The sequence below is a fragment of the Rattus rattus genome, chromosome 16 (genome assembly GCF_011064425.1).
Source record: "Rattus rattus isolate New Zealand chromosome 16, Rrattus_CSIRO_v1, whole genome shotgun sequence".
Taxonomy (NCBI): Eukaryota; Metazoa; Chordata; class Mammalia; order Rodentia; family Muridae; genus Rattus; species Rattus rattus.
In genome coordinates this window covers 25,810,981-25,825,778 of record NC_046169.1, presented here as the reverse complement: position 1 = coordinate 25,825,778, position 14,798 = coordinate 25,810,981, and the positions used below count along the sequence as shown (strand labels likewise).

The 14,798-nt window shown below is 45.9% G+C and overlaps 1 protein-coding gene across 1 annotated transcript in view; it reads right to left on the bottom strand.

The window, feature by feature from the left end:
• Positions 1–1,209: 1,209 nt before the first annotated feature.
• The window catches only part of LOC116885254 (transmembrane protein 132D-like), a 136,160-nt gene continuing 122,571 nt past the window's right edge, over positions 1,210–14,798 (bottom strand). The window contains exons 2-3 of the mRNA XM_032886492.1: positions 1,688–1,834; positions 1,210–1,267 (exon numbers count right to left, since the gene is read on the bottom strand). Coding sequence (XP_032742383.1) covers positions 1,210–1,267; positions 1,688–1,834 — 205 coding nt within the window. The remainder of the gene's footprint in view (positions 1,268–1,687; positions 1,835–14,798) is intronic.

Below are 14,798 nucleotides of genomic sequence, written 5' to 3'. Positions count from 1 at the left end.
TAAGTAGGAATCCAATCCAGTGCAGTAGAGAAAGCAAGAGTGGGCTGGGCACAGTGGTAACACAACTTTAATCCCACACTTGGGAGGCAGAGGCAGGTAGAACTCTGAGTCTGAGGCCAGCCTGGTCTACTGAGTAATTTCCAGGCCAGCCAGGGCTACACAGAGAAACCTTGACTTGAGAAGACAAATAAACAAGCAAACAAGTAATAAAACAGTGTGAGGTGGGTAGGTCACATTGCTTCTGTAGTTTGACAGCAGAGAACAGACAGAAACAGAGCCTCAAGGCTATCCCTCATGATTCACTTCCTCCCAGAAGTTTCCACGATCTCCCCAAACAGGCTGCCCGCTGAAGACTTAGTGTGCAAATGAGAAAGCCTACTGGGGGTGGGGATTTCACATTCAAGCCACGATACCAACCTATCCATCCATCATCCACCCATCTAGCAATCCAGACTCCATCTCCACCTGTCACTCTGTCTATCACTCTCTGGTTTTGCATGCTTCTGCCCGTCAGTCCTCATGTACATGACCACAATGTCACCTTTCACGAGGACGGTGCTCATTTTGCAAATTGGATCTCTCTCCTGGGCACACTGGGCCGAGATCACGTGAGACCAACATGGTCCCCTGTAGGAGCCGCTTCTACCACAGGAACATCCAGGGCAGAGCTCAAACACCAGCTTCCTCTTTTCCTCTCATTCTTTTCCAGTCAGAAATAAAGGAAGGGCATGGATGGGAGCTGCTGCAGGTGACCCAGATTCTGGTAAAGGAGAACGGAGAGGGATTGATGCCAAGCCATTCCTGAATTGCTTTCAAGTACTTTTGGTAATGAACTAAGGGAGTGGGGGCCAGAACAAAGCAGCAATAGCCACCTCCATATTGTGGGGAATAAATGTATTCTCCAAACAACTGAGTTTTGGAATGTAGAACGGCATTCCAGAAACAATATACCACCTTGCTCAATTCATCCTTTGATTTTTTTTTCCCCTCAATTTTTTTCCCCAGTAATATAAAGAGTCAGAAGAAACCTAAAAGTGACAAAGAAAATGTATGTGACCAGACTAGGAATTCTCCCAGGTTCCGGGAGAGAGGAATAAATCAGGAACTCCTAAGTCTCCAAGCCCATCCTTGCCCAGCTGTGAATTGCCTGTTTCTAATTTGGTGGCCATCAGAAGCAGATCCGGGTTTTAATTTCTCCCCGGGGGTGATTCACGATCGCCAGTAATTCCACAGCGGGCAGCCCACTGTTCCATCAGAAAGTGGCCCCCTGCACAAATCCAATCACATGCATTACGCTGACATCAGCTCTGTAAAGGTGGGCCGCACCCTTGCCTGTAAAAGAACCAACGCTCCTGTGTTTAAGGCGTGCGGAAATACGATGTAAGAGATGACCCGCAATTCTGGGCACCTCTGATGAGAATCAGAAAGAAGCGACAACTTCCTGTACCGTTGGATGCCATTGCATATTGAGATCCTTGCAGAAGATAGAGCCTCTGTGACCCTGTGTGGGTCCATTACGAGCACCACCCCACCTCCCCTATCTGGGAGACCATTTTACCTAGAGCCATTAATGAGAGATAACACGCACCAAATGCAACTAGCAATGGAGTCGGTTAGCAAACCTAGGAGCAACAGGAAGCCACCATGGCAGAGAGTCTGAGCGAAGCGCCGGCTAGGTGGGACTTACCTCTTTCCTGAGCCAGCAGATTTCTTCTGACAGACGATGACCGCTGGTGCGTACTTCCCAGTGTACTCGGTGCTCTGCTTGACGTCCCAGAGAGAAGAGCTGCTGGCTCTCACCCCAACAATGCTCACTCCTTTCTTAACCTTGGCCCTGTTGGAGACAGGAAGTGCACGTCTGAGATAGCCCTGGGGAAGTCCCGAGGCAGCAGTGGTGCCAGGGACACGGCGAGCATTTGCACGTTGTAGCCTGGCGGTTATGAGCTCATGGGGAATCGAGTTTAAACGCAGATTTGTAACCACATTTCCTATCCATCTGTCATAGTTCCCCCCACCTCACCCCACACCCCAGTTATCCCCACTTTTACGGAAGGAGCTAGTAAAACTGCTTGCCTTCAGCAAACATCTGCTACATATGGAAATATAATGTCTCTATTAATTAAAAGACAACACATAAAACCACCATAAAAACCTACCTGAAATCCCTTATAGTGAGTGGTTGGGAAATGGAAGTAAGCCGAAGAATACAGAGGTAGCACTCAGAATATGGGAGCGTCTGCAGGGAGAGGGTCCTGAGCCGTCAGCGAACTAGGTAAAGAGCGGGGATTACATCTGACTTTCCCAGCAGTGTCTGAGTTCCACCCAGGAGAAGTGAGGCTCAGACAAGTGAGAGGATATTCATGAGACCCCGGCACATAGAGGCACTGGGCTGAGTAGGGCTAGCCAACTTGTATGTTTCTGTTCTATCCTGACATTCTGATCGGCTTCATAGCCATAACCAGCGCCTGCATCTTCATCATCTTCATCACCACTAACAGCACCATCATCATCACCACCATAGATACAATCCCTATCTTGATCATCATCATCACCACCATAGATACAATCCCTATCTTGGTCATCATCATCATCATCACCATCATCATCACCATCATCCTTTTCTTCTTCCTTGTCACAATTCCATCATCATGATCGTCACAAGCTTCCTTCATCATCACCACCATATACTGCATCTTTATCCTCCCAACAATGCTAATCGTCATCATTGCCACTACAACCTCTATTCTTCATCACCATTACCATGATGTCTACCTTGATCACCATCACTACAGCCCCATCATCATCATCATCATCACCACCACCACCACCACAATCCCATCCTCTTCCTCGCTAACACCACCACAAACGCCTCTTCAACATCGTCACCATGACAACGCCACCGCCACCATCATCACCACTATATCCATCTTTTTCATCAGCACCACCATCTCCATCTTCTCTAACATCCTCCTCCTCCTCCTCTGTACTATGGATTACGTACCATCAACTGGATGCTATTCTAAATTCATTGTAGTTCTATATCATTTCATCCTCAAATAATCTGCTAGGCCATTTGTAAATCGTGTTTCTCTCATGACTCCAGAGCAGAGGAGCAAGCCTCGAGCTGCAGGTAGTGAAAGGCCTCTGGACAGCTGGAGCTCGGAAAACACGGCTCTGGCAGGCCTTGCCTTTCTCCCCTATTCCCTTGGCTTTGCTTAAAAACCATTAGGCTACATTCCTGAAGCCAGCCACCAAGGTCTAATCCTTTATTTGGCCACATTTTCTTCTCCTGCGGCTGACTACCAAGGTCCAGCTATCAAAGTATTGAAGACCAGCAATCAAAAGCCCCCTTTGGCTCACCTAATTAATATGCCCAATTAAAATTAAATACCTCATCCTAATACAGGATGTTCTATTTTACTTTTATAAACTGCTGTTTTCTTATGGGTCACATCTGTCCCCTTTCTATCCAGAGGCAGTCCTTTGACTTCTGGGGACAAATACCCCTCCTCCCTCTCTCTTGTTCTTTTCTCCTTCTCCCTCTTCCTCTATCTCCTATCTTTGTCACTTATTCCCTGACCTTTGTGCCTCAGGAGCAAATACATCTCCTCTGTGCTGAGAAGTTGGTCTTGGGGTCTCTTGGGCAGATACTTTTCTTTTAGGTAGGACAATAGTCTGGGCTCTCTCTGCATCCCTGTGAACTCCTGCTATTAGAGCTGATAAAACTGGTGGACTTCACCTTCTCTGCTACTCAGCGCTGGTTGGTTTGTGTCATGCTACCCGATATCTACTCATGATTTAGCTGAGGACACATTCACCAAGGCATCCAGTTTCCACCTAAGACTCCATTTGCCATCTCTCCTTTGCTTCTCCCTTTATTATGGAAGGGAACCACGTGGTCCCATGGGCTTTTCTGCAAAGTACAAACACACACACACACACACACACACACACACACACACACACACACACACACACCGCCCTTACACAGAAACAAAATGCCAGAGGAAGATGAGAAGCCCTCTTTGCACGCAGGTCCTTGTTTCTTTCTAAGAAATTTCAAAAGAAAAAAAGCCTCCGTGTGATGGGAAGTCCGTGGCAAAAGGGCAACACAGTGATTTTCACAGTTTGGTTTACAAACTGCATTGTAGATGTGAAGAATTTGTGTTTCCTACTGTGCCTTCTCTTTCTTATTCCTTGGGGAGAATATAAAGAGCTTAGAAGGAAAAGTACCAAGGGATGCCTGGAGGCTTTGGTTCTCCAGGGGAGGAGATAGTAATGCTAGCAGCAGTCTGTGTCACGTGCTCTGTGTTAAATCCATGTGATCAGAAGAGGAGCCCCCAGTTCCTGTTCTGCACCTCTGAAATCTTCACTGTTAGAGGCAACGCAATGCTCTGAGGAATGGTGCTTTTACTGCTGTGAACAGACAAGATGACCAAGGCAAGTCTTATAAAGGACAGCATTTAATTGGGGCTGGGTTACAGGTTCAGAGGTTCAGTCCATCATCATCAAGATGGGATCGTGGCAGCATCCAGACAGGCATGGTGTAGGCATTGCTAAGAGTTCTACATCTTCATCTGAAGGCTGCTAGGAGAAGACTGGCTTCCAGGGAGCTAGGATGAGGGTCTTAAAGCCCATACCCACAATGACACAACTATTCCAACAAAGCCACACCTTCTAATAGTGCCACACCCTGGGCCGAGTATATACAAACTATTACAAGAAGCAAATGAAGAAATGCCAGTCCTGTATCATTAGTACTTCTATTGGGAACAGTTTTATACACACTATGAAGGAGAAGGTACGAGGTAGCCATGGTCCCAAAAGGCCATCAGCAAGACTGGCAGTTATACTACAGATAGGGTAGTGGGAGAATTCCCACCATCCCTTAGCTGCGAACACTAGGACTCCTATGTTTATACTATGCATATAAGATGATTCATATCTAGTACCTCGTAACCTAGAGAGGCCAGAAACGTTGGCAAATTGCCTGACAGAGAGCATCTGTGACCAATCCTCAGTAGAATCCTATGCTCCTGGACTGAGCTGTGGTGGTTTGAATATGCTTGGCCCATGGGAAGCGCTATGATTGAGGAGATATGGCCTTGTTCAGAGTAGGTATGGCCTTCTTAGAGGAAGTGCACCATGGTGGGGTGGGCTTTGAGGCTCTAAGTTCACGCTCTGCTCAGTGCATAAGAGACCCTCTTCCTGGCTGCCTTTGGAAGACAATCTCATCTGACTACCTTCAGAGCAAGATGCAGAATTCTTCAACACCATGTCTGTCTGCATGCTGCCATGATTCCTTCCTTGATGATAATGGACTGAACTTCTGAAACTGTAAGCCAGTCCAAATTAAATGTTGTCCTTGTAAGAGTTGCCCCGGTCATGGTGTCTGTTCACAGCAATGAAATCCAAACTGGACATGAGGGGAGCATTTTTTCTTGATGTGTATGTCATGGTCATTTGCTTGGGGGGAACTGGGGTCATGCTGTGTGGTTTCACAGGAAGTAGATTCTGGGAGGTTGTACCTGGTTTCCTCTGGCTGTGGTCCATGACCTTTCCCCTTTGTTTCCTACAGTTTGTGTGTTTCTCAAGGCATAAAGTTGAGCAGCACACATGACTACAGGGTAAAACCTCTGAGTCTTTCTAGTGACTTGTTGAAGTTGGCGGTGATCTTGAGGAGTGATAGTTTCCCGCTGGAAGACTACACTTTTCAGATCCCTTTATGGATTATGGGAGTCATTTCCACCCCTATTAAGGTCACGGCCAGTTTCTTCCTATGGGAATTTTCTCTCATCCACCCACATGGCATGGGACTTATGACCCATCCATCCATGTGGGTAAGATTTGAGATGAACCCTTCATTGTGTTTCAGTCAATAAACATAGTACTGTCTAGAAGTTCATACCTGCCTGCCTCCTCCTCTACTAACCCCCTGCTGACTTTTCTGGCTCCTTTAATCTACCTATAATAATATGAAAGGGACATTGACCTCTAGTAATGCATACATTAGTGTACAACGACAGGGGAATTGACCACTTATGGATAGTCTTATATATCGTGTAGTTTCTACCACCTCACTTTAAGCTCTGGCAAGTCATTCTACCAACCCCTGTCCTGTTCCCTTGAATCTGCAGATGAAAAACCCACACTGCTTATTTTTAATATGCTTTTTAGTTCAATGGCCAGGCACTTCTAAGCCTACTGCAGCTAATGTGCCCTTACCTTCACTCCCAGCTCAACATCTCTAAATCTGCCCTCAACTTAGTTGCCCAGTTAACCTTTTCCTTGCTCAGCATCCTAAATCTGCCCTCTGATTAGTTGCATTTCTAGTCACCAGCCTGCTACCCCAGGCCCAGTCGCAGAAGCGGCCAATGGGCACTCCACCCTTGATCTCATATGGTTTGTGGTTCTTTCTCTCTCCAAAGCATGGCCAGTCTCCTTTCCTCTTCTGTATCTGCTAGCCTGCCTTTGGGAACCTGCTTCCACCCAGCCATTGGCTGATAACATCTTTATTGATCAATCAAGAACCAACTGGAGAACAGGACCTTCAATGTTCACACACAGATTCCGGGCTACAGTCCTAGATGCTAACACTAACAGTTTTAGAAATGGATTGTAGGTTATAGCAGGCATTGTGTCCGGGGAGGAAAATGAACATGCTTTGTGGGAGTTTTATTCTTCTGGTGTTGGGATGGGACCCAGGACCTTACTCATGCTTGGCAAGCATACTATCGCCAGGTGACCTCCCAGCCCATGTTTTGTATTTTAGATAACGACTATACTAGCACACGCTTTGCATGCACCATTTATAAAGGTGAGGTTTTTATGCCCAAGCCTCAAGTCCAACTGGCCTGCATACTCAGGAGAATCTTCTGGCAAAAATAAATAAATAAAAGTTTTGGCTCCCGCTGTGTGCATACTTTACTAAATTATAGGCAGTCAGGCATGCTGGTGAAGCAGCTGGGGAGATGGCCCAACATAGAACGTGCTTGCTGAACAAGCATGAGTTTGATCCACAGCACCTAGATAAAAGCTGGGAACAGAGGGAAGAGCTTGTACTCTCAAAGCTAGGGAAGTGGAGACGGGAAACTCTCAGTGGCTTGCATGCCAACTAGTCTGGCCAGATGAGTAAGTCCCAGGTCTCTGTCAGAGAGCCTAATTAAAAAGCAAGGCGAGATGATAAAAGCCCTGAGATCAGCCTGTGGCCTCCACATGTACCTGTGCAGTTCTGCACAGGCCTGGAGATCTGCTAGTGTAAGACTTCATTCACCGTGGACAGCTATTCTTCTGAGATATGTTAGAATGGATTATAGAGGCTACCCCAATTACTGTGCACTGGAATTTTATTGAACCAAATTTGCTTTAAATAAATAGGTCATCAACCTGGCTTTGGCAATCTCTTATTCTCTGGACGGTTCTGGTACATAGGCCTTAGCCGACATATAATGGGCTTATATTTTACTCAGATTTTAATCCTAAGTCATTTAGAATTTGGATGATATTTCTCAGCAAGTGGTTTTTCAAATGAATGGGGTTGTTCATTTAGCTCTTAAATTACCTGAAGTTTTCTCTAGTTACAGTGATCCTGAAGAGGAATTTCTAAGGTTTACCATAGAACACTGGATTCTCTTCTCTCACGAATAGAAGACCTTGCTGAGAAAACGCACACGCATGCATGCGCGCGCGCGTGCGCGCACACACACACACACACACACACACACACACACACACACACACACATAGCCTGCTCAGCTGACAAGGAATGAGAAAGAGGTGTTTGCCTGGTGGAGGCCTGCACCATGTGTGAGTATCACACACAAACATCTGCAAGGTTGGCCGCCGGCTCCTTGGAGATGGATCTGAGGTGTTTACAGAACGTGGCCAGCTTGCATTAATCATTCTGAAACATTTCCTTTCAGAGTTACAAGTGGCAGCCTGTGGAAGCCCATGGCAGGCTGTTCTTAGAACCTGTGGAGACTGGCTTCACTGGGTCTGAACCAAATGTTAGCTCCCTCTTTGTTTATGACAAGTGGGTTCCTTATAGTCATTAATGGAAGTTTATAACCCACTTGTGGTTCCATAAATACAGGTTACCCTGACAGCCTCATTACCAGAGATAAACACAGCACTTGATTTCCGAAGACACTTTATTGTAGATTTACATTTAATAACACATCCACCATGGTGAGAGCAGGAAAGCCATAATTTTCCCCAGAGTATGCCCATTCGGTGTAGGCTGATACAGACAGAACCTGCTTGGGGTTAGGGGATGCTGTGCGGTTAAAACATAATAGAGCAAGCTGTAAAGACTAGACATGGGTGTTGCGTGTGATGTTTATATTATGTATATAGCATATGCACGATGTATACCCACACTGCCCCAAACCCAGGATTCAGGAACTTAACTGAAATAGCCAGGAATAGCTGGCAGCCCGGATGCTGAACACAGAGGCATGCTGGTTGTTGCCCTTCCATGCCCTAGCCTCTGACTCTGGATAACTGCTTAAGCGGTCTGACCTCTGGCAATGATGATCTTAACCCCAGATCATACATTCAGGTTGTCTGCCCACTACCTTTTGGAAGAAGTTGACAGTCAACCCAAGCTAAGTGTCTTAGGCAGGGTTTCCTCGCTGTGAAGAGATACCATGACCAAGGCAACTCTTAGCAAGGAAAACATTTCATTAGGGCTGGCTTACAGTTTCAGAGTTCAGTCCATTATCATCATGACAGGAAGGACGGCAGTGCAGGTAAACATGGGGCTGGAGGAACTGAGAGTTCTACATCTTCATCTGAAGGCAGCTAGGAGGTTACACCCACTGGGTGTAACTTGAGAATTTAAGACCTCAAAGCCCAGACTCCACAATGACATACTTCCTCTAACAAGGCCACACCTCCTAATAGTGCCATTCTCTATGCTCAATGGGGACCATACCTATTTAAATCACCACATCAACCTACCCAAAAGCCCTCTCCTGGGAATTCACCACATACTGAACCCTAATAACCTGCCTCTTTCTCTTCCTTTCCCTCTCACCTTGCTTCTTTCTCTATAGTCTCTGACATTAACATATACAAGTTGGATGTTTATTAGCATATGCAAATGATCATTTAGCCTCAACATATGCAAATGATCCAGTCCATTGAGGTCAACACATGTAAATAGTCCTCTAGTATTAACTTGTACAAACTACTCCCTAATATTAACATATGTAGGTTGCCCCTTGTATTAACATATGCAAATGAGCCCACAGCATTGACATAGGCAAATGATCTCTTTGCACTACCATATGCAAGAGGCCCCAGGTATTAACATATGCAAATGACCCCTGCATTAATATGTGCAAATTATCCCCTAGCACTAGCATGTACAAATGGCCCCTGTCATTCACATATACAAATTCACCTGACATTACCTTATGCAAATATTTCTGAACCTGGCTCTCTCAAGCTCTTCTTTTAGACTGTGAAATAGCCACCACCCTCCCGTTTGGTACCTTTTAAACTAGACTAGAGGTGATTCATCTGCCATAAGGCTGACTGAGGTGCTGTCAGAGATGCCTAAAACAGGCTTGCTTTGGAAAAAGACATTACTCTTCTCTGATGTAGCAGCTCACAGCGGGCCTTGGTGGTGGGTGGCTCAGATCCACTCAGCTATTCAGAGATCAAAAGATGATCATGGTCCTGGCATTTCTAGCCCATGTTTTGCAGCACCTCTGTCCTAAGCACCCCAGCCAATGGGAAGAATGAAGGGCGAAGAATAGGGCAGGGAAGGTCGCAATGCTAACTCAGGTAAGCTCACAGCCTATGGAAGGCATTTACTGTCTTAGCCACATATGGTTACAGGTGCAAAGGCTTCTGGAAAGCCAATCCACACCAGGATCTGACAACAGTGATACCCAAGAAGAGTTGGGCCTGTGGGTGGCTTGCATTCCTACCTCAGTTAAATGTGTTCTGTATCATAGAGACCGTGGGCAGAGCTAAATCCCCCTACACTACTGCACACAGGCCCACTACAGAGACGCTCCACCTGAATAGTCACCAGTAAACACTCCACGCAGGCACATTTATGAATGGTTTGACACGTGGATTATTAAAAGTGCTTGTGTGTTCAATAAAAGAGGCACCAAAATGGAAGTCAGAAGTGATGGAAGAGAAATAAATTGGGCTCAAAAGGAGAAATTTGAATATTTTTGTTCCTTGTGAGATTTATTTAAAGTTTCTGAGGGCTAATATTTGTGTCAGAGGAGGAGAAAGAAGAGAATAAATTTAAAAGAAAATTGAGACAAAGTGAAAGACAGGAGGGGAAGAGGCACAGGGTGGGGGAAAGACAGTTTGAGAAGTTCAGTCCATAGAGTTCAAAGAATGAGAGGAAAACTAAGTACAGTGGATGTGCCCAAAGTAATATTCTAGAACTAGAAAGTAATCCAGCCAAACACCCTAACACAGTTTGTAATCCAAAACCCACTCTGGGATTCTCAGGAATCTGAGACTGGAAGGAAGAAACGGGTTTCCAAGCAGCTTCCTGTTCAAGAGGATACTGGGAGCATCCTTTCTGAATCACAAAGGATAAACCGTTTTTCCAGAGCCTCATCTCTCAGGACACCAAGTCCTTCTAAGCTCCTGCAAGCTTCACCCACAACTGCCTGAGACCCTCCCTGTCTGCAGAGCAGAGAGATTACTCACAGCTGGACACCAAACATAGGCTACACAGGCCTCCTCATCAATACAGGAGAACACACATTTACCCCTCATTTCGAAGACCAGTAGATATTGTGCTGGATTTTGGAAATGTTTCCTTTCTATCCCTTGTTTTCTCTCATTAACTGTGGCCAAGAATAAAATAATTTCCATTTTTGGTGGTATGGCAGCCAGGTACCCCATTGGTAATCACTCTGATTCTAATTTCTAAGTGATTTTGATCCATAACTTCCCGCCAAGTCCACACATTATACAATGTTCAGACCTAGCTGTGTCTTAACACTGTTCTGGCAAACATGGATGAGCCTTACCAGATACTGTTGTCTATCCTATGAGAGTCATGTCCCCATCCTTCCATGTTCCTTTGTAGTGGCATAGGGTCAGACTTTACAGCACAGGAATACAGTCTTTGCTAAGCCCCTTCCATCTTAACCTTAAGATTATAGTCATTTGAATGAGAAGTCTCCCCAGCAGGCTTAGGTAATTAGCACTGTTTGGGAAGGTTGCAGGATCTTTAAAGGTTGAACCTCATTGGAGGAAGTAGTACACTGGGGGCAGGTTTGGATAGCATACAGCCTTCCAGTTTGATCTCTGCTTTCTGTGTGTGATACACTCTGGCTGCCATGCCATGCTCACCATTATGGAGACTCCCTGCTTGGGAGCTAATCCAAATTCTTCCACAGGTTGCTTTTAGTCATGGTATTTTATTGCAGAACAGGAAACTAAGTAATATAAGGATTATGCCAATGTATGCAGGCAGCTAAGACAGACCCAGTCAGGAGTGTGGGACAGGAGTGATCAACGTTAGGCAACTCCAGCTTGATAGCATGTTCTCCAGCAGGACACAGATTTTAATGTGCAGTGTTGGTGTTGGCATGTGTGTTTATAAAGCTGGCACTTTCCACTATTGAAATACTGTGTGCTACATATAACACATCACAGGCAGGTAACAAAAGTGTTGACATGAGAAATAAATATTTTGAGAAATGGTGGCTATTATTTCATGCCTATGAGCCTTCTGGCACACTGCCAGGATGTACGCATATCAGAGGGACGGTCCATTACTGTGTAGCACACGAGTATGTCAAACCCCACTGTGTTCCAGTCTCAGCAAGGGTGACAGAAAATACTCAGAAACCCCACCCTCATCCCTGCAGCACCTGGCTGTCAGACGACTGCCACCTGCTAGATATTAAAAGAGAAAAAGGTAAAGGCCAAGAAGAATTTGTTCTCAAGGAGGGAGGGACCCCATCCCTGAGGGAATGGAGCCAAGAGGCAGGTGTGTCATCAGGAAGGGGTGTGGTCAGTCAAGAAAGGGTTGTGGCTTCTGAAGGGGGTGTGGTCTTGTGATGGGCGTGGCTTCCAGTAAAAGGTATAGCTTCTGACTGGCTAGGTTTTATACTGAACAACTTGGTAAACCTTGGATTAGCTAAACACTAAGAGGCCATAAAGGGAGAGCAATGAAATCCACAGTACAGACTGCACTGAGGGAGACATCATAGGCTGGAACCCACCCATGACTTTACTCACAAGGCAGCTGTACCCACCTTCCAAGGTCAGGCTGAGACTAGCCTTTGCTTTGTCCCTCCTTCCCAATACTTAAGGTACTCTGTCACTTTTTCAGAATTTTACAAGTTGGTCTGGGCGCACAAACACATCCAAGCCAAAACAAAAACAACAACAATAACAAAAACAAAAACACACTAATGTTCACAGTCACTTCTGTGACTCCATTAGTAGGACCTTAGCATGTTAAATATGTGCCTGGTGTATGACTGCATGGGCCAGCTAATGAATGCACTGAGAACTAAGAAAACAGCCAGATGTCCCATGACTACACCTTCACTGTCAGCATTTTAGCTCCCATTCTCCAATGTACCTCTTACCCGTGCATCATCTGTAATTCTATACAGACACAATAAAGCCCTAGTCAGTCACATGACCATCAGACTGGAACGCTCACCATCCTGGGTGGTTCTGGTCATATGGAGTGTAATATAAATGGGGCACTGCACATCTGTATGTGACAGCTGTGTATGAGGGATGCTGCTGTGATCTCAGATCGTCCAGGTTTCTTTATCAACTCCAAAGATAAATAAACCAGCCTGATGCAGAAGGCTGCCTGGCTGTGAACCAACCCAGGAATGGACACTCAGTGAAGGGAAGGCCCAGCCACAGACCACTGCACCTGTGTGGTATTATGTAGTCCCCTCCCAGGCCAGCTGCTTGCATAGAGGACTCTGAGTATCAGAGCCTCTGCAGTCCCAACATATGCTAAGTGGCTTCCTCTGCTGGTATAGTGACCACTGACTCTTTGAGGCTGTATCAGAACTCAGGGCTTCCTGCAGTCTTACAGTCCCTGGATGTGCAGCTTTCCTCTTTGCAACTTAGTGCAAATAAGATCGCCGAAGGCCCATTTCCCTTCTGGCTTTAACTCAGGGGAGATATGACAGGGATTGATGGTTGGAGAAGGTTGTCAACTGTAGCAATGCATATCCTGGCAAGGAAGAGGTTGGCAGGGGCCTGAGGGCTTTGACACTGGTCACTAGGGAGTGGAACACTGCACCACCAGGTGGGTGCGTATTCTGTAGCTATGGTTACTGCAGGCAACACCTGCAGCAGCAGCTGCTGCTGAAGGCTGACCATTCAACAGCTGCAAAGTGCCAGGTCATTAAGAGCCAAAGCAACAAGTCCCCAAGCTGAGCATAGAGAGCCACAAGTGAGTCTCTGGCTTCTAAAGCCCAGAGCAGTCAGCTGCTGGCTGTCAAGGCTTGGGACAGTGAGCCTCTGGGTCTGCCAATGCAGTCCCCAGACCTGGGGCACTCCAGGACCCAGGATTGCCAGATTTGGCAAAGCCTCGCCTACTCAACGATCCTTCTGTGACTACAGCGGAAGGACCTGAGGCTGATCCGGATCCGAAACACGGGCTGCTTCTAGGAGTCAACTCTCACCATCTTCTTACCTCATCTTGAAATAATCGCTAAACGGTTCTGACCCTTCATACCAAAAAAAACCAAGGAAGACATGGCCTTGCACACCAGCGTCTGATATTAGACACAGACTTGAAACTTAAATCCGTCTCCGAAGTTCCTAATTGGGCCAGGCCAATAATCTCCACATAGAAAACAGGGTGGATATTTACAGAGAAACAGCTCTGGGGTCGCGGTGCCAGCACCATGGATTCATAACACTGGCTACCTCCCAGATCCCAGAGCATGAAGTGCAGGAGTGGGGTGTGGGGGAGTGAGATGCTTTTGACCTTCTGGGTTTAGGATAAGCTGTAACCTCAAGCTGGTTGGTGGTGCATACCTTTTATTCCAGTACTCAGGAGACAGAGGCAGGCGGATCTCTGTGAGTTTGAGGCCAGCCTGGTCTTCAGAGTGACAGCTAGGGCAGACAGGGCTACACAAAGAAACTGTGCCTAGGAAAAAAAATTTTTGTCATTGTCTGTGACATGCCTCAAACCTCTAATTTCACCATATGCTTACCACAATTATAAGTTGGTTTCTGCTGCTCTCAAGGTGACCATGTTTTTAAGGGAATTGCTTAAGCGTACTTCTTTAGTTGAGGGGAAATTTTTTCCACACCAAAAGCAAGACTCCAGCCAACAAACGCACATGTTCTAGAATGTCTTTCGGGGAGCTGTGGTTTTCAATTAAGTATTTTCATAGAAAAATAGTATCAGGGTATTGTAAATAATGAAATCAGCAAGAATGGGATTATGAGAAAGGCTTCTTGACCTGAAAACTCACATCCTCAACTTCCCTTTGCTATGCATAATCTAGGAAAGATATGTGGATGTCTGGGTTTGGTGAAGTAATAATCATATTGTATGTGCTAATGTGTGGTGTAGAGAGATTAGAACCAAGCCCACTCCTTAGTAACTTTGATGGTGAAACAGGTGATTTCTACTTCTGGATTCTGGCGAGTACTTCAAGAATTCTTCATATGCACACAACTTCACATTCAGAGTATTTTTTAGGGTATCCTAGCCTAACTTTAACTATCTACTTGATCCACTCAAGGGGCACAGAGAGGAGGACTACATCAATGGACAGATTGCTCAGACCAGACTTGTCTGTAAGAATTGCCTTGGT